At 41.7% G+C, this 20827-nt stretch overlaps 1 protein-coding gene across 1 annotated transcript in view; it reads left to right on the top strand.

Moving 5' to 3' along the window:
• The window catches only part of clasp1 (cytoplasmic linker associated protein 1), a 91703-nt gene extending 71443 nt beyond the window's left edge, over nt 1-20260 (top strand). Inside the window, exons 24-41 of the mRNA XM_022740491.1 lie at nt 213-275; nt 1232-1335; nt 2194-2217; nt 2848-3092; nt 3581-3644; nt 3825-3827; nt 3944-4107; nt 4432-4510; nt 4612-4755; nt 8174-8323; nt 9029-9135; nt 11187-11334; nt 11817-12063; nt 13864-14054; nt 14174-14302; nt 15424-15630; nt 16191-16307; nt 17579-20260. Of these exons, the coding sequence (XP_022596212.1) occupies nt 213-275; nt 1232-1335; nt 2194-2217; nt 2848-3092; nt 3581-3644; nt 3825-3827; nt 3944-4107; nt 4432-4510; nt 4612-4755; nt 8174-8323; nt 9029-9135; nt 11187-11334; nt 11817-12063; nt 13864-14054; nt 14174-14302; nt 15424-15630; nt 16191-16307; nt 17579-17665 (2273 nt within the window). The 3' untranslated portion in view covers nt 17666-20260. The remainder of the gene's footprint in view (nt 1-212; nt 276-1231; nt 1336-2193; nt 2218-2847; nt 3093-3580; nt 3645-3824; nt 3828-3943; nt 4108-4431; nt 4511-4611; nt 4756-8173; nt 8324-9028; nt 9136-11186; nt 11335-11816; nt 12064-13863; nt 14055-14173; nt 14303-15423; nt 15631-16190; nt 16308-17578) is intronic.
• The last annotated feature ends 567 nt before the right edge of the window (nt 20261-20827 follow it).

The following is a 20827-nucleotide window of genomic DNA, read 5'->3' as shown; positions in this document are numbered from 1 at the left end:
GTAAAAGAACGGCATAAATATCAACACAGACCGTACCATTTTATTGAGACAGGAACAAAAACATAAAAGCAGAAGTCCTGTGATGTGTGATCTTCAGTGTGAAAATGGAGTCTGAGTCTCCACATTAGAAGTTGGTGTTTAACCTGTTATGTGAGTGTGTGTGTCACTAACCCCCCGGTCTGGATGTTGCCCACCTCTCCTGTCCCCTGCAGCCTCCCGACGTCACTCCCGTTCAACCAGCGCTCTCTCCACAGCCGACCCCCACGGCCAGTCAGGTGACCTGCATGCTCAGACCCAGCCTCCCAGTCCCTCTAGGCCCTCCCGACAAAAAAAATAATTACCTGTCTCAGAGGCAATAATGCCGAATGTACCAGCATGCCTCTGCGGTCGTATTCAGTCATGTGACTCCATCATTCACTTCCTTTATTTTCCCTCCATCCAAAGTATTTTTGGAGCATCTCATTTAGTATTTAAACAAACAGGAAAGGTGCATTTGTTTAGCATGTGTAGGGAAACATTACATTTTCATCTGCCTGACCTTTGATCACCACTTTATATCTTCAGTGCCTCATACATACCTTATTCATTTTAGCTTGTGGACTTGTCATGTACAGGCTTTGATGTGCTGATTCGGTTCATCTTTATTTGTTGTTTGCTGCCACTTTGTCTTTTGAGTTCTCAGCCATGTCTCATTAAGCAGCCTGTGGTTTGTTTGTAGTTGAAGTAGATTTGTGATTGATGTTTTTTATTTTCTCCCAGGAGGAGCTGGTTTTGTTACGTTTGTGTGTTATACCTGCTGCCATCTGGTTTGGTCATGCTTTGAACTTTGAACTTCGTGCCTCTGTTGTTTTCATTTCTAACATATCAGCTCATATTTGTGTTTTTTCCTCTTTGGTGCATCCTGGGTGATTTCTCTCAGGGAAACAGTGTAGCTGCAGTGATTGCCTGTGTCTGGGTTTTTCATTTGAAATGTTTGTTTTCATTTTGCTTTTGGTGGTTGGATAATTGAACATATACCCTTTTTGTTATCTTTTCAGCTCAGTCATTTACAGTATATTTCTTTATATTCAAATGTTTCTAAAGGAAATAGTTTCTCTGTAAACTGTAAGAAAAGCAGCCTTTGCTTTTGTCTATTCAGGTAAGTTACAGTGACTCTTTTACTTTGTTACTGAACCTTACTCATCATCTTTGTTTCTCCCTTTACCCTTTTCTGTTCCCACTTCCTGTCTAGACCGATACGGTTTGATTCATCAAGCGAGAATCTCAGCATCAGTCAACGCCATGAGGGTCCTTAACACTGGCACCGAGGTGGAGGCAGCAGTTGCTGATGCTCTGGTAAGTTGATGTGGAAGTCTGACTTCTGTTATTCAGTCTGTCATTTTTGAGAGGACGATGTATTTAAAGCAAGATTTTCATTTAGCATTTGAAATATGTGTTTGAAATAATTGAACTGCTTCCTCAGAGTTGGGTTGCAACTGTCTCGTCCTAGCTAACTGAGACCACCAACTCTATGTGAGGTGGTAAGGTTTAGGTTATGAATTAATGTGTAAAGTTTCCCATTGCTGCTTAAAAACAGCCTTGCAAAGCCCTTTTGCTTCTTTTCAAACATGAAAAAATGAGATGACTGTGGCTGAAATGTAAACTCATCTACCAATGTCAGTTTCCAGACTCATCATTTCTTTTATATCTATAAAACATAGTTAAGTTAGCTGCTTAGTTCAAAGTTCAAGAGGTTTCAAAAGACACTCACACTGTTATTTAACTATTCTCCAAAGTGTGTATTATTGTCCTTCCACTCACCTGTCAGGCTCAGAGGATTCTGACTGAACATTTCCCGGACTTTAATCCCATAATGGAAACTGAATTCACAAAACACAGGCCAGTGTTATAAGATCAGGGCCTTAGATCTTTGATTTGGAGAATTAAAGGTTTTTTATTCTTTGACTGTCAAAAACAAGAAAGAAATTTCTGTTCATATGTTACAAGGTTTGAACATCCTGAAGCCTAAGAAATCCACGTTGTTTACACAAGTTTACTGATAGGATTTTAACCCTAAACCTCACACCGCTAAAATATAAAATGTCTAGTCTTGTCCTGTTTTGCAGACCCAGCAGAACTGTACTTGGTCTTTGTTTCTGCGTTAAAACCTTCCCTCTCTCCTCTTTCCCTCTCGGTTGTTTGATACCATTTCAGCTGTTAGGAGACTCCAGGAATAAGGTAGTTGGTCATTTTACGTACTGTTTGTGTCTCCATGCCGTCACGCACTAATCAAGTTCAGAGAATATTAATGCAGCTTGGCTCATTATATTGGCTCATGACTCCCCTCCCCCCCAAACCCCTTTTATTGATTTATTAATTTACTTTTAAATGTAGTTTTACCCTGAATGTGTATGTCCGTTGCATCTCAGATGTGTGCATCTATGGTACCATAGCAAAGATCTTTTTTTTTTCACATTGTCATGTTAATGTGTTGAACCTCGTTGTTTTGGTACATTATTCATACATGTGTGTTTTTTTTTAATTTCCATGACATGAAATAAGCTCTAGTGTCCGAAGCCTTTCCCTCTGCACTGCATTCATAGTCAAGACCTTTGCTTACTTGTGGCACTGCTTAACTGGCTTTTGATGTTCATTTAAAACAAAATTACTTGTTTAATTTTGTAGACCATAACTGATAAAATTAACATCCATAGGATAAAACATGAGGTGCACATTTCACAAAACAGACAGAAAACTGCATGGCTACCTGAGCAACTGGAGTTTGCACTTTCCCTGCGGAGCTTGGTTAACACTTAGCTATCGCACCGTGTCTCTTACAGCTCCTTCGTGTTGTTCTTTCCTCCACAGAGGAAGCCACTGAGGCGGAGGTACGAATCGCCAGGGATGTACTCCGACGACGACGCCAACAGTGATGCGTCCAGCGCCTGCTCGGAGCGCTCGTACGGTTCAAGAAACGGAGGTATTCCCCATTACCTGCGCCAGACGGAGGATGTGGCGGAGGTCCTCAACCACTGCGCCAGCTCCAACTGGTCAGAGAGGAAGGAGGGGCTGCTGGGTCTGCAGAACCTCCTCAAGAGCCAAAGAATACTGAGGTGGGAGTGAGCGCATGAGTCTCAGCCTTGGTGACTAAACATAATGCCAGAATGGAATTGTGACCTTTGGTACTGTGTGGCCAGCTTGTTCAAGCGTGACCAAAGCAACTCAAAGAGACTGTAACAGTAGCCGCAGTAGTTTCCATACTTGTCAATGTGAACGTACTTATGCACTCAAAACAGCAGGAGTGAGTATGGAAATGTGTGAATTGAGACACAGCAGAGGAAATGGCTGCGATGGAGCTGCAGGGCCTGGACTGCTGTGGGTTTTGTGATCGTCTGAGCTTTAATGGGATTTTAAAGGAGGAAATGATCGATAGCAGCTTCCTGAGCTCTTCAGATGAATGACAGAATGTAAATGTCAACCTCTGCTTTTTAGGAGTCGTGTTAGAGGTGATCAATGACATGATTTCTGTATTTTAACCTGTTGTCATAAGATGCATAATAATCATTCTGATTTTTTGCTTGGTTCTTTTTGTCCACTGCAGCCGAGTAGAGCTGAAGAGACTTTGTGAGATTTTCACGAGGATGTTTGCAGATCCACATAGCAAGGTATAGAAGATGCATTTTACCATCTAAAGCATTGACTAATTCTGACTTATGTGTAAATGCATGGAGTCCAAAAACGGCAATAAATGCTGGAGCTCATGTAAAACATACTTGTATGACTCATTTGATACTAATGGAGTGTCTTCTGTTGCATGGTCTGCCTTGCTGTGGATTTAACAACAGAGAGTAAGTGTGCAGTTCAGTCCATGTTACTACACACACATGCATTAACCAAAATCTGAAATTAGCATTAAATCCAAAGTAAGCAGTGGAGTGTAATAAATGTTTGAACGCGTCCTCAGGTGTTCAGCATGTTCCTGGAGACTCTTGTGGACTTCATCACAGTGCACAGGGAGGACCTGCAGGACTGGCTCTTTGTCCTGCTCACTCAGCTGCTGAAGAAAATGGGGGCAGACCTGCTCGGCTCCGTCCAGGCCAAAGTCCAGAAGGCCCTGGATATCACAAGGTCAGAAACACATGCCAGGTCACAGAGCTAAGATAAATGGATGAGGGCAATAGTTCACCCCATTTGAAATAGAGAGACAGAGATTTTTACCCATTTTGTGTGTGTATGTGTGTGTTGTTTTTTTTTGTTTTTTTTTTGTTGGTTTGTACAAATTAAAACCTAAGTGAGATCTATTTGAAAGACACATGACCTCCTAAGCTTCTCAGTCAGTTGCTCACTCAGTAGTCAGTGTAAACTCAAGCTTGTTCAGTAATGTTTCAGCAAATGAATCACAGTCTAATATCAGGGAGAAACTTATCTTGTCTATGTCTCTGTCTGTGTCAGGGAGTCGTTCCCGTTTGACCAGCAGTTCAACATCCTGATGAGGTTCATCGTCGATCAGACTCAGACACCGAACCTCAAGGTAAAGTAAACCGAGAGACATTGATTCTTCTGGATTTTGATCAGTCAGTGTGAGTAATGCAGTTTTAGGAAGACGTGACCGAATGTTTGTCGACTCCTCAGGTAAAAGTGGCCATTTTGAAATACATCGAGTCCCTGGCTCGACAGATGGACCCGACGGACTTTGTGAACTCCAGTGAGACGCGTCTGGCTGTGTCTCGCATCATCACCTGGACCACAGAGCCCAAAAGCTCCGATGTCAGGAAGGTAGGCCGACCCTATTTTCTAGCACTGAGGGGAAAGAGGAAATCTCTTGGCCTTAAAAATGAATAATCCTCCAGACCTCTTGGGTCATTCTTTACCCCCCTTTTTTGCATATAATTTTATTTTATATTAATATTTTAAGTAGGATGCATATATTTAATATGTTTTTAATGTGATTGGAGAATATTAATGTTTTATTTTAGTTTTAGGTCAAACGAGGTCTGATACAGGACATTAATCCTAATGGTGCAACATCATAGTTTTAAGGTTTAGATTCCAAGGATATTTCAGTTTAATGAAAAGGGGACACATTAGAACTCACATCAAAGCCATGTTTTCTTTCCTGATTTTTTTCTTTGCCTCAACACCAGCGCTGGAAGTTATGCCATACTAAACTGTTATAACTGCATTACAAGTAGGTGAAATAGCTTATTGCAAAACTAACTGCTTCAGTATAAAATTTCATAAAGCAATGTGAAATATTTAATTGTAGAACAGATCTGCCATCCGCAAATTATGACATTAGCTTGTCAGAATTTACTCCACAGCCAGTGGCACATTGTTTACCTCCACGCTGTAGTGTCTGTAATGTTTTTCTTTAGAAGCAGTTATAAACTTTGATAATAGGCCCTCTCCGTGTGGACGGCCTTGGGTCAATGGCCCATTATCTTCCCCTTGTCTGATGCGCGTCACATGTGTCCCCTTCTGTTTGTTTTTCCACCGCTGTTCTTCCAAGTGAAATCCTCACCTAATTTCCAACCAGGGCCTCATGTCCAGGACGCTGAAATTAATAAAACAGTTTAGTCTTTTTTCATGAGTACAAATATGTGGGATGGTCCACACTGTGAAAGATTGATGAAGTATTGCCAAATGTGATGGTGGAGGACCTGTGTCATGCTGTAATCCCCGTTCTGCCCTGCCACTGTGCCCCAGACCCTTCATAACTGGGTGAGCGAGGAACTAATTGGCAGGTCCAGTACCGCAGCCTTACTGTCCACTGAGGGCAACCAGGAAGAGAGGTGTAAGCAGGTAGAGCCCGCTCCAGCAGCCAATCACAACACGACAAGCACGCACTGCCCTGCCTGCCCGGTGCCTAACCACCAACCTTCAGGACTGTGAAAACTTTAGTGTGGCATCTCTCACTCACCCTTTACCATTTATGCTCCAGCTATTCTGCTGTAACAACCTAAACAGTCGGTCTGTGTCTTGCAGTTTGATTTGATCGCTCACCAAATACATGAAGCTTGTTGTGCAATGAGACGTAACTGATTTTCAAATCACAGGAAAGGCTTGTTGCTTTGTATGAATGGACTTTTGAGGCAGTTTAATTGCTGAACATTGACAGTGATGCTGTTTTGTTACTACTGTGTGCCTAACACATTGTCTGTTTGAATCACCCTAACAACCTCTCATCACCTGCATACCTGCATGTTGTTAACATTTAATTTTCCTGCAGTAATATAGTTTCTAGAGAAGACTTTGAAAATATAGTAGTTTTATATCTTTATGCATTGTGTAATAGCTATAGCTTTAGTATAACTGACACTATACATGCTTACATTTTGTTGAGTCATTTGTCCCAAGTAACATATTCAAAGGCCGTAGGAATAAAACCTAGATGTCATAAAAAATTAGAAGTCTTTTACTGTCATTAAACTCAGTTCACCTTTGATCTGAATGAAGAGAACTTGAAATTACCATGAAATATTTATGAAATATATTCAGTATACTGACACACTTAAAATCCCACTTGATCTTGCAGGCCTGGTACACATGCAGTATTTACAGTATTATCATTATTTTTCTTGTAATTATTTTCTGAGTAATACCTCAGTCATACCAGAACACACAGACATCATCACGTACTGTTGAAATCGGCAGAACTCAGCTCTTTCCAGTCATGTTAGTATCTACGGCGTCACTAGAAAGTCTGTTCAGAGTAAAGATCCACAAACAGATGTTTCTTATAACCTCACTTTTATTACATCGTACATCCATGGTTACGGAAGTCAGGAACTGCTGGTTGTTAATGACACATGACTTTTCATGGTGCAGGGTCACCAAAATTTACGCCACCTGAAGCATGAAGGGAACCCTGTTGGCAGTCTCAAAACATATTATGACAAAAAGGAAACCACCAGGAGAAACCCATTGTATGGCTTTGTGTTTATAGCAGCCCTATAAATGCAAATCTCACTGACTGACTGAGTGATGAAGTTACACAATTGGTTAAGTGTTGGAGTTTCCTCATTGCTTGTTGCTCTTTCAAAATAATTTAACAAGAACAAGCGATGTTGCCAAGTTAACCCCTTATTTGCTAGATTAACTGAATTTTCAGATCCCTTTACGGACATCTTGTCAAAAAAGCGACACCTCTAGCAACTTTTTGGACAAACCTTAGCTACTTTCTGTAGAAGAAAGTCATCAGTGTAGCCCTGTTAGCATGAGGTCGGACCGCATGGCAGCTGACACGAATGAGCTTCTAACTTTCACTCTTACTGATGATTTTACAAGTGAATATAGTCAAAATCACAGCTCAGTCTTTGTCTTTAACTGGTGTGTTTGGTCATGTTGTCAGACGACTTTGTGGTTATAATATCAGGATTTCCGCAGCAACAGAGCAGCAGTTAGGAAGTGTAGTTCAGCTGTATTAAAATACTGTATATATGAGCAAAGAGAGGAGGAGATCGACTAACGCTAGGCAGGATGCACACATGACGCAGTCCAGCCATATACTAGTCTATACTCGACCTAGTCTTGTTTTGTTTCTTTTATATCTAGTGACATGTGCCAACAAGTCTGTAAATATAAATGTTAAAACCAAGCAAAACCAGCTCAGGGTTAACAAGTCACTGTAGCTTTCAGACCAAGTCTGATTAGTTTCTGTCTGAATGCAGTATACTGCTCTGTGAATAACCAACTTCCACCCGCCCAACAACAGAAAACTACTACATTAGTTTATCTCTACTCACTTGCATGTTGCAACACTATTATAGCAACAACATACAATGGACTTGAGTAGCTGTGTGCCAAATTAGTTTTCCACTGAATGCAGCTTTGAACACTCACCTTTTAACACGTTTCTTTCTACAGGCTGATGCACTGTGGAGCAGAAAAGCTGGTTTCCGTGGTTCAGAATTGTTTTGGCCTTTATGACTATTAACCTTTACATCAAATTGGTCTTCCATGGTTTTACAGATGCAGACCATGTGGAAAGTTGCCAGAGCAATTCATAATTCAGCCATGACCTGTACTTTTTGTGCTTTATATTTTAAAAATGTTCTTACTTACGCCTGACTCACTCTGGTCAAATAGCAGTTTGTAACACGTGGTCAAGATACCTCTGAAACCAAGGAAACCATCTGAACTTTATACTCTCTTGTGGCCTCCATGCTAAGCTGTTGTGCTTCACGACCTCCAGGCAGCCCAGGTAGTGCTGATCGCCTTGTTTGAGCTCAACACCCCAGAGTTCACCATGCTGCTCGGAGCTCTGCCCAAAACCTTCCAGGACGGAGCCACCAAACTGCTACACAACCACCTGAAGAACTCCAGCAATACCAGCAGCAGTGTGGTGAGTGAAGTGAAACATTTGGACTGAGCCGCAACCTCCAGGACTGAAAAATGAAGCAAAAAGCCGCAGTTCCTCTAATGATCACTAGAGTGTGGCTCCAATAGCGAGTCAATCCCCATAGACTCCCATGTTAAAATGTCCAACTTTACAGCACAAATAAACATGTTTACAGCCTGGTACAAAAAACAGTTTTCGTCTCTAGAGCTAATTTCCTCCTTCATGACACCGGTACAGGGTCCCATATAGTATACAGGTAAATGTCCATGTGTCTTTGATACTTATACATTATTGATATAGAACCTAGACCTGCTTTATAATCAAAGTGCTCAGTCCACAAAGAAATGCACACAGCCTGTATTCAGAGACTGAGCCTTAAAACTGGCCCTTTAAGACTTAACCTCTTTGAGTGACAGGTTGGCGAGTGTAAGTTTGCCAGAAACCAGCATTTTTGGATTAACTGGGAGTTAGGTCGAGTCAGAAACTGCCAAGAGGGCGATGGTGGAGCAGCGGTTTTGAGTAGCTTCAAAACCGCTCTTCAGAAACCTGTGGGTGACGTCACAGAGGCTACGTTCATCCATACATACAGATATATACATTCTGTGAAACAGACCCTCAACTCAGATGAAAAATGATGTATCACTGTTAGAATCATCAGACAGCAGCGTCAACAGGTTCAGACTTCATCATCGTTTCCTTGCCTTCCAGGGGTCTCCAAGCAACACGATTGGACGGACTCCGTCACGCCACACCCCTAGCAGAACCAGCCCCCTCACCTCCCCAACAAACTGTTCTCACGGAGGACTCTCTCCCAGGTAGCTAATTGCCGATCTGCTGTTAATCTGTTATCAACAACACACCTCCTGTCCTAATGCATGGAGTCGAGCTAACGCACAAACCTAACAGGCAGGTTGATGGAAGCATGGTACTGAGTGAGCTGCTCAGAGAGAGATCAGCTTATTTAGGCAGGAATAAAGAAGCCAAATCATTATTTTTCTCCAAACAATACAACTTAGAAAGCTTGTGGCCTATTCATAAGATATTTACTGGCTGAGACACGGTTGTTGCTGTGAAATATGATAAACAGGCTCTTTGAAGCTGTCACATACTGTATAAGCAAGGTTATAGTAGTTTTGGATTTTTCATTAGTTTTTATTTTTATTTTTGTTTGTTTGTTTGTTTTCAATTTCCATTTAGTTTTAATTCATTTTTAAAGCAGGTTTGCTCATTTAGTTTAGTTGAAAATGCTCCGTTTTAGTGTAATTTTTATTAGTTTCAGTGTTAATTTTAGTTTTTTGTTTGTTTTTTTTTTTAGTATGGGGGATTTGTTGGGGGCTAGATAAAAAGGTCAGAAAAAGTATTGTGTAATAACAACTCAACAAAATATCAAACCATTTAAAAAATGTTGGAAAGATGAACAGCCATTCACAAAAGACAACTTTAAAAGATGTGTGTCGTAGATGCTGCAGCTTTATGGCTCATCATTGCAGTTAATTAACAATAAAATACTTGACATTATTAATACAGCAAATGTTTTGGATACTTTAAGTGAACATGTACTGGTCGTACTCTGAGAACCACACAGCTGTAAGATACTGCTCCATCTGGCACAGCTGAAAAATTAGAGGGCAGTTTTTATTGCCACCCAAAATACCTATAGGCTTATGTATGACATAGATTGAAAAAAAAAGAAAATTAAAGACATTTTCTCTATGTCTTAATTCTTAATTCTTCTTAATTCTCTAACGTTAATTTATTTTAGTTAGTTTTGTAAACACACAAAAGAAAGTTTCAGTTATCTTTTTTTATTATTTATAAAGCCTCGTTTTTATCATTATTTCAGTTAATGAAATTTTTTTTTCACATCAAGTTTTTGTTATTTAGTTCATTTTAGTTAACTTCCATTAACCTTGTATATTAGGCTGTTATATAAAATCCCTAAAATATCTGCGACTGAGCAGCTCACTCAGCTGAATCACTGTACAGTCCTTTTATCTGCAAGCAGAAACCCATGAACTCTGATGGCGGAGATATTGTATTTCCCGGTCTCTGAACCTGCAAAATTCTAAGTGGGAAATGGCCCCTCACTCATGATGAGGATGATTTTTATTTCATGTAAAACTCCTTGTGGGATTCTGCTTCTTTCCACTGCTCTCCTCTAAATTAACACTTTCCTTTAACCTTTAAAGCTCAGACTACTTTCTTTTTCTCTTTTCTCTTTCCGCACACTTGTTTTTCTCTTTCTCTTCCCCTCTCTTGTCTCGTCTTGTCTCGTGGTCTCCTCGTGTTGTCCATTCCCATCTGTCTTGGCCCCCCTACCTCCCACTCTTTTTCTCTCCTGTCTGTCCATCCTTCCCTCCCGGCCGCGCTGTGGCAACAGTCGGTTATGGGGTTGGGGTGTCGACGGACTCTCAAAGCACCCCCCTGCCCCTCCTCCTCCTCCTCCGCCTCACTCCACCCCTGCTGCCCCCTCCCTAAGGGTCCTGCGCAGAGCATATTCACCCAGGTAATAAGGTGGGCTGAGACACACAGGAGATTATGCCCACATAAAGCCAGACCCTCATCCTGATGATTTCGTAATCCAAATTCCCCTTTTCCAGACCAGCTGAGAGGATCTTTATATTCCGCAATTATCTCTAATAATATTTTAAAAAATCATGTTACATTGCTTCAGTAATGTGGTCTGTGTGAAATCCATAATAAACCATAAAAATAAGATTTACATCAGTCAAATGCTAAAGCTCTTACTGGTGGCAAAACAACTTTGTACTTGTATATCTGCTTCTTATACTCAGTTTATATCAATGTTGTGCATGTTTCTCTCTCTCTCTCTGTGTGTGTGTGTGTGTGTGTGTCTTTGTGTTAGCATGATGGAGTACGACACAGAGAACATGAACTCTGAGGAAATCTACAGCTCACTGCGTGGCGTCACTGAGGCCATCCAGAGTTTCAGCTACCGGAGCCAGGAGGACCTGAACGAGCCAATCAGACGGGAGGGCAAGAGGGACGACGCAGTGAGTCACAAGCTTCTCGTCTTCTCACAGCGTTTTCCTGAATCTTGCTGCTCAGAAAAATCACATGACGGCACTGCAGCTGAAAAGAGATCGTTAAAGTGAAAGCAGTCGGTTGCATTTTGAATTCAAAGCTGAAAATTAATTTGAATTTAAATTTAAGAATTTGACCGCACAGTATGTAACTTCTACTGCTCAATCAAAACAATAAACAGCAAAACAGGTTTTGCTTATCCCTTTCTAATATGTTTTCAATGTAAGTGACGACAACTAATCCACAGTCATTGTTGTGCACAAAAAACTATTAAAGTTTATCTGAAGCTAATTTGAGGACTGTATTAACCCTGTTTTTAAACACAAATGTTTTCAGAAAATAAGAAAATTGTTGTATATGGAGGAGTTGGACAACTATAAATAAAATCATGACTGTTAATTATCCACTATCTCACATCCTCTCGCTCTCCACCGACCTTGCTGTGTCGCAGGCCGGGAGAGAAGGAGTAGCGTCGTCTCCTGGTTCTGATGCTCGCCTGGGTTTGGACATGGTGGAGGGAGGTCGCACTGCTTTGGATAACAAAACCTCACTACTCAACACCCCATCCCCACGCTCCTTCTCCGGACCCCGGAGTCGTGAGTTCGCCCCGTACGGCTACGGAGACACCATCTGCTCCTATGACAAGAGCGCCCTGAAGGAGGCGGTGTTTGACGACGATGTGGAGCAGTTCCGCGACTGTGAGTTCACGAGAAAAACAAATCTGCAGTGAGGTGTTGGTTGATTATTGCAGCAGACAGAAATCAATATCACACCACACTGCACACAGATATTTCATAAAGCCGTTTGAGTTTTAGAGGCTTTTTTTTGTTTTGGAACGAAGTGATTTTAATCTGTCGCTCATGAAGTCGCGATTATACAACTTTGCAGAGTGCTTTCAATTAGAAGTGAAGGATACAGGAAGTGGAGACACGTCCGTGCATCCGTGCTCTCACCTGATCCGGTCAGACGTGATGGTCTGTGCACCCGACAAGAGGGAGAGAGGAGAAATAGGAGAGAAAGACTAAGAGGAGAAACAAGATTGTAAAGATTAGCAAACATTCAGCTGCAGCTTCTTATCTTAGTGTAACTCATCCCTGGAGATCTGCATCAAATGTGAAATATCTCCATACACTAGTCTACACCAGACACGATCCAACAGTCCTGACTTTCCCCCGATCATCCCTCCGGCCTCTCTGTCGTCCACCATTCCCTCATTGTGTAACTGACCATGTCATATAAAGGCAGACACACTGCTGCTGTGTGATTACAAGAAATGACCTCCGCCACAAATGTGGCAATAAAATATGTGTAGTTTGCTTTGACTGTTCACTTGGTCAGCTGGCTGATCGTTGTATTTAGAATGAATTTGTTTACCACAGTCACTGGTGTGTATGAGTCTGCAGCTCCTCTGTTGTAAACCAGTCTGTGTGTCAGTTGTTGTCATCACATCCTTTTCCTCCTGTCTCCCCCCTTTTGTCCCCCATCTCCACCTCCATCCCTCCTCCTCCACCCTCCCTCACCCCTCCTCTCCAGGCCGACGTCAGGACAGTGGTGAAAACAAGATGACGCTCCCCAAGGTGTTTGCTCCTGGTAAAGATGCCTCCCCCGCCTTAGTTTTCTCGCTGACTGTTTGACCGACTCGACAACCGCTCGACTGACTAGTTTACTGACTGTACCTTCACTCCACTCACCCTTTGTCTGTGTTTGCATAATTCACTTTGCTCCCTCAGTTCCCATTACTGTTTCTTCATCGTCTTCTAACTTCTTTTACTCCATCTACTCCCTCTGTGTCCAACCTACAGTATGTAGCTGGCAGGTTGATGCTTGTACTAATGGTTGTGGCCTTCACTCTAACGGACACAATGATTGGGTGACTGTAATAGTACATCTAACACGTGAATAACATCATTTTCTAATATGTAGATTTCCACAGCTCCTGAACATAATACATAATATTAGCTTAATCACACTAACATCTATAGTACAGCAGTAAATGAACATGAGTAATTTTGTCCAACCTGACAAAGGACATTTATTATGAAAAAAAAAAGGACACCACACATGAAAACTGAGTTGCACACCAAAGTCTTATCCCTTTAATGTCCAAATTTTGGCTGTGAAATTCAGTTCTGAAATGTGAGCAGTTACTTTTGACATTCATCCCTTAATTAGCCATCAGCTTTACACCATATTCCTCACCCAGAATGCACCACAGTATTAGTCTTGGCATTTCCTGTCATCTTATATTCAGGTGCAAAGGTGCATTTTCTTTCTTGTAAACAAGTGAAAACATGAATTTTTGAACTGAGACTGGTTATACAAGCCATTACTTTACTAGCTAGTTTATTTACATTTAAACCGAGTAACATCAGTTTCTTCTAGTCCTGAAAGAACTGAAGATTGATGTCAGATGAAATAAGTGACGGATGATGCAAAGTTTTGATTGTGTCCGACTCATTAACTTCATTTATTCCTCTCATCCTGTCCTTGGCGAACAGTCGGTCAGGACCACTCAGACCTTGTAGCCGACCTGCTCAAGGAACTGTCCAATCACAATGAGCGCTCTGAGGAGCGTAAAGGCGCCCTGGTGGAGCTGCTGAAGATCACACGAGAAGACAGCCTGGCCGTGTGGGACGAGCACTTTAAGACCATCCTCCTCCTCCTGCTGGAGACACTGGGTGATAAAGATGTACGTGAACTGATGGCTCCTCATGTGACTGTTGAGCGTGTGCTCTATGGAGGTTTGCTAGTTACCATACAGCATTCAGTGGTGGGGTATGGGTTACTGATGTCTCTGTTTCCCCTCAGCACACCATCCGAGCCCTGGCCCTGCGCGTGCTGAAGGAAATTCTGAGGAACCAGCCAGCCCGCTTCAAAAACTACGCTGAGCTTACCATCATGAAGACGCTGGAGGCTCACAAAGATTCTCACAAGGAGGCACGCTGCTCCCGCATCTCCCACATCTCCCGCATGAAAACTCCACACTATTATTATTACTATTTCAAAAATTAAATTATTTCAAAGGTGCATTAATGATAGTTTTCTCAGTTGGGGTCAGTGGAACAAGCTGTTTAAGATGTTATGGATCATATAGATAATATGCCAGCAAACTGTTGCCTATTTGAAAATATACATCCAGCCGAAATGAGCAACATTAACATTTATTTGGAGTCAAGTTTGTTTCCACCTGATGCATCAATGTCCAATAATCACCTCTTTTTTAGATGTGTGTTAGTCTCCACTGACTCCTGAGAACAAGTTCTTTATCAGCTAAATGCTGCTCTGTCTCTCCCGGCTGGTTACTAATAGTTCACAGTTTTTATCAACTTTGAGGAGAGTTTGTGGCTCAGAAAACCAAAACAATGAGACTAAATGGCTGTTGATGTTGAGAGCTGCAGAGCTGTTATAAATCATAAAGTCTTTACAATCTGTTTATCAACATGTGAACAATAATAATAGTTGAACACAGTAACCTCTGACTTTGAAGTCAGGAACATACAGGAGAAACCTGAGGGGTTACTCAGGGTTAACTGCAGAGAAGTCCTTTTACCAGGACGGTCTGGTATAAAGGGAGGTAGTACTGTATTATATAATTATATAGGCTACAGTGGTATTATATAATACTATACTGTATATAAGCTGCTCCTCTGCAAAAGTACTTTTTGTCATATTCATAACTGAATAATGATGATAGAGCTCCACTGCTTCACGTTGTGTTAAAACATTAACAACTCTCTCTGACTCAGGTCCCAGCACACACACACACACACACACATACACACACACACAGACACACATATATATATATCAGTGTTTCCCCTAGAAATTTTTCCAGCAGCAGTGCTGTTGTGCCGGGGTCCATGAGGGTGTGACACCGGCACATATTCAGAATAGCTTCAAATTATTATGCACAATTAATATACGTATTCAGTGTATGACTCACAGAATTTGCTATACATATCAGAGTCCATGAAGACAGAAAGACAAAAACACAATATTTCATCTTTTTCTTCCCACATTATGTGATTCTCAATGTGTGTGTGTTTGTGTGTGTACAGGTGGTGCGTGCAGCCGAGGAGGCAGCGTCCACCCTGGCCGGGTCCATCCACCCGGAGCAGTGCATCAAGGTGCTGTGCCCCATCGTGCAGACAGCCGACTACCCCATCAACCTGGCCGCCATCAAGATGCAAACCAAAGTCATTGAACGCATCGCCAAGGACTCGCTGCTGCAGCTGCTGCCTGACATTATCCCTGGACTCCTACAGGTCTGAGTCTAAAACAAGATGCAGGCTTTTATTTATAAAGAAATAAATTTAGATTGTTATATGTAGAATTTTTTTAATGGATTAGATTAGATTCTTTTAGTTGCTAAGAAAACCTGAAATTCTTTCTCTTTCTTTAGTTCTGTCTGGACACCGGCCTCGAAATTTGATAAACTCACAAAAAGGATAATCCAAAACATGTTTTCAAGAAACAGACAGTTGTTTTTTCTAATTGAACAAGCTTAACTAACAGGAGAGCCGGGGTTTCTGGGGACAGACAGAGCAGAAACATCCTTGTCGGCTCCAAAAGGGCATATTTGGACAATGTGCATATTTGGACACTGAGAATTATTTGCCTTATTTGTCCCTGGAAATGTTTGCGTGTACTCTGCACTCTTTGTGACTCCTCCTACGTTCCTGCTGACACCTCCTGTGTGTGTTTGTTGATGTTTGCTGTTTGTGTGTGTGTGTGTGTGTGTGTGTGTGTGTGTGTGTGTGTGTGTGTGTGTGTGTGTGTGTGTGTGTGTGTGTGTGTGGTGCCTGATGCTGTCTTGTCTCCGCAGGGCTATGACAACACAGAGAGCAGCGTTCGCAAGGCCAGCGTGTTCTGTCTGGTGGCTATCTACTCTGTGATTGGCGAGGATCTCAAACCCCACCTGGCACAACTCACAGGCAGCAAGGTACTGACCACCGCCAGCAAGGTTTTGCATGTCCACATTCTCACACACACACACACACACATACAGTGTTACCAAAACCTCTTCACAGACGCGGCACCTTATCATCTTCCCATGTTGTTATTTCGCAGCTGGTTCTAACTGGTCGTCCTATTATAAAGTGCAAGTTCATATTTGCCCTACTTCTCATTACAACCTGTGTCCTTGGGTTATGTAAGGGTCGAGGTCTGAGGGTCAGCTTCACCTCAATAAAGGGACCCTCCCCTCCCCTAACCACCTCTACCCTCCACCTGTGATCTTTTGAGCAGCTGCTTATCTGAAAGGCGTTTGACACACACAGTGTCGACTGAATGAAGCTGAGGAAGTCGCATTCTCAAGCCGTACAGATCAAACATGAAGGAAAACTGATGAGGAGTTAGGAAAGTGCACTAGAGCAGGGAGCGTTCAAAACACGCTTATTAAGTCATTAATATATTAACAAGTTACAGCGCTGCCTTAACTTAACATTATTTAACACATTAACGAGTGTGGTGCGCCTTTACACCTGCAGAGCCTCTCTCCCGACAACATACAAATATCACTTTTTCTCTTTGAAGTGAGACCAAATGTCCCCCTGGTTTGGTTCATATTGTTTCCAGTCACTGTTTCTTGTCCAGGCTCCTACAGCTGTAGAGTTAAAGTTCATAGTGAGGTCCAGGCGGATGCTGTTGGGGGTGCTTTCATGGGCGCACTGCTGCACAAACTCACCGCTAAGATGTTTTGAGTGCGCAGGAATAGAAATGCGCAGCGCAGATATTCAAAGAGGAACATTTGGATTCTCAATAAACACTGTCACTTTTGTCTTCTCTTTTTTATCATCAAAAATAAAGAGACATTTTCTTATAGTTTTTATTTTAAACTTAATTTTAGTCACCTCTTTTTGGCTGGACTGCAACAGCAGGGACAGCCCTATAATAGTTAATGTTACTGACTGACTGACTGACTGACTGAAAAAGCCAAGATAAGACAAAAGCCTTCAAAAGAAAAAGCAAGACTTTTGTGTCCCCTTCCAAAAGGATAGCAAGGTAAATCTGAGGGCTCATGATATAAACAAGATGGCAAATACAAAAATAAAGTCTGCTACATAAATTGTTTTGTTTTTTTCTGACTTAAACTCTTATCTTTGCTCTTTCCATAGTGAAATACTCGATATTATTACCATTTAAATCAAAGGTCCTCAGCAAACATGATGTGCTGATGTAACATAAACATCTCTTGTCTTTGCTTGTGTGCAGATGAAGTTACTGAACCTCTACATCAAACGAGCCCAAACGACCAACAGCAATAGCAGCAGTTCCTCAGACGTCTCCTCTCACAGTTAATGGAAGGAGGTTTCGTTTGGAAACTGTGGACGGACGGACGGACGGCGTTCCAGGATTTCCAGGGCATAGCCGCACTTCTTTCAGACTCCTCCGTCTTTGAGCTTCCCCTCCTCCTCCTCCTCCTCCTCCTCCTCTTCCTCTTCATCATAACTCCAGCTCCGCTGCGCTTCTCTCCTGTCTCGAGGGGTCCCTGTAAACCTGTCTGTCATTTACTCCCTCCTTCCTCCTCCCCACCCCGCCTCTCTAAACTTTTGAATGTAACTGGATTGGTTTTAGACGGGTGGGGAGGGAATCAACGAGTTTAGAGTTTTTGGATTTGGGAAATGCACTTTTCTCTTCCTCTGTAGTTCCCACACCCTCCACACCACCATTTTTGTCAATGGAGTCCTGTTTCTCCTTGAACCCTCAGATTCGGTAGCATAAGGAGTTCATACATAATACCATGAATTATTATTAATATTATTCACATCAGAGTAGAGAAAATTCTGTCAAATCAGTTTTGGGATGATGTGTCATTTGGCTGGCCCAATGATGGTGATGAGCCTGTAGGTTTTGGGATGAATTCTGGTTCAGGAGCATAAAAACCAAATACTGTAAGAAAAAAAAAAAGGAAACATGCCAGGGAACAGTGTGACATAAAAAAGAAAGTACCATAGGAGCATATTTGGTTCATGTTAAAGTTTGTGGATCAGGGCTCACAGAAACCTGAGCAACTTAATAGATTAAATCCCCCTTTCACAAAATTGATGTTCTACTCAACAAGGTACCAAGATGCTAAAAGAAAGTTTCAGCTACAGAACTGACAATCCTTCAAATGTTGTGCATATCTTTATTTTGAGGTAAAGAAGAGGAAATTGAAGTTGAAGTTAAAGGCTGAATTTGTCGTGAAATTCACAATCAGCAAAGAGAATAGAGGTTTAGCCCAGGAGACGTTTTCACACTGAACTTTTCTGCATTAAGTGGGAAAACAGAGCTTTTTGTTTAACACGCTTTTCACGTGCAGAAGACGCCTACAAGGCTGCCGCTCACTCGAAGTGTGCTGAGTGACTCGGTCTGAAGAGGAAGTCCTTCCTTTGTAAATACTCCAGATGTTTTTTCCCTGTGTGGAATTGGGAGAGAGACCGGAGATCCGAGACAGTCAGATAGACATTACCAGGCCTTATTCACTTCACACACGCTGATGTTTGTTGACTGGGACTTCGGACAGTGAATTCGGATGTACAGCACTGTAACTCTGGGCTCTGAAAAAAAAAAAAAAATGTGAATCTGCAAGAAAACGGACCCTGGTGGGTTTTTTTTTTTTTTTGTTTTTTTTGACGACAAAGCAAATACAGTATTAGTCGTTTCCTCTGATCTCCTCCTTCATGTAACCGCGGCTTTTGCAATAACCGTAAATCCACAAATAAAGGTATTTTGTACATACACTTTTTGACCACTGCTTCGCAAAAATTTTACACTATGTCGAAAAAGAAAAAGAGAAAAAGAAAAGTGAACGGGTTGACTCTCTGACTCTAACTTCTTTTGCACGTTAGCAAACTAGCTTGCATGTAATCTGCAGCACTTGTCAACTTGCTGTTTTGGAAGGACCCAGGGGTTGTTTGTTTTTTTTTGTTTTTTTGGCTGTTAAAGTGCACTTGTAACATCATCAAATTACTCATCTCTGATCTAATGTTTCAGAGGAGTCAGTCACTGACATGCTCATGTGTAAAAAGGTACAAAATGGAGACGACAGCTGTTGAGCAGAACCATGTGTGTGATAGAAGCGCTCAGGCAGGGTTTAAAGAGACTGTACCTCTGAGCAGGACTGAAGTCTGAGGTATCAGAGAGCTTTAAAATGCTGGATTCCTGCTGATTGATCCCTGATTGGAGAGTTTTCCCATTGAATCAGATTTTTACTACTGTAGGAAAAGATCGGACTGTCATTGCCTTTTTTTAAATTCTGTTATCTCGTTTGCTAAATCCTAGAAAATAAATAATAATATAATAGTAATAACGATGATAAGGAAGTATTAGTATTCTAGTTTCACTTGGGGGCTCCCTGAGTCTGTGGATGACCAGCTTGGTGCTGAATCCACTGAATGGGCCAATTCTGGTTATTTAAGTAAATGAATGTACAGTGTTTGCATAATGTTTTAATTTGCTTTTTTATGTATCGGTACTGAAAGTAACTTCAATGACACGCCACCCTGCACACTCTCTGCACTCTGCCTGACTGTCACCTAAATCCCTTGGACAGTTTCAGACCATTAATCAGCTGGGTTTTCGTTTTTATCGGGGCAGATCTGTCGTCGTCCTTCGGGGGAAAGTTCACCAGTCACCAAACCACCACGGTCGCTCGCTAGCATCTCGTATCACATTGCTGGTCCCAGAAACAAGACAAGATGGTATTCCTTGCAAACTGTTCACTATGCATGTTCTGCAGTACACTGTCTTTCTTTTGTCTCAATCGGTCATGTAATATTCATACCTGTATTTATATATTTTATTTTATCTTATTTTATTCTCTCATGATAAACTGTACAGAAGGTTTTTTTTTTTGTTAAAATCCACCTGTGATAGATTTGCAACAATGTAAAGAAACTGTTTGCTCTAGAAATAAACAGACTCAGAGCTAATCTGGATGTTTCCTGATTATTCACCCCACCCCCACCCTCACCCCTGATTTCACAATTTCTAACATGTTACTTCATCTTGTGTGAGATCTGAAACAGTCAATCAAAGCTTGTGTGTGTGTGTCTTCTCCATTCCCCCCCCCACCCTCCCCTCTCAGGTTGAACCTTGACTTCCACAAGGGCACTGGCAACAGTGTTGCCCAGTTGTCCATCCATTTACAGGCACATGCATCCAAGCGCTGAGGTGTGCGTTAGCTGCTCTGTATAAACATTAACCTGGGCATACTTTGAAATGACCTGCTGCTGATCTCTGGTGCTTTTGAGAAGCTCTGAAGAGATGTGGCAGCAGCTGCAGGTGTTTAATCCATTCAAACATGAATATTGAGACTAAAGTGTTTGGTGCGAAGCAAGGTTCATTTAGTATAGCACAGTAGTAATATCCTGGTGTGACATTAAATTACTTCTAATTGAAAGCTGCTTTTATTTTTAAAAAGTGAAATATAACAGCTATCATCATGTTCTTCCCTGACTTACAATTACACAAGATAAT

This window comes from Seriola dumerili, unplaced genomic scaffold (genome assembly GCF_002260705.1).
Source record: "Seriola dumerili isolate Sdu_G_001 unplaced genomic scaffold, Sdu_1.0 BDQW01000052.1, whole genome shotgun sequence".
NCBI classification, from domain to species: Eukaryota; Metazoa; Chordata; class Actinopteri; order Carangiformes; family Carangidae; genus Seriola; species Seriola dumerili.
This window is presented reverse-complemented; position numbering and strand designations above follow the sequence as displayed.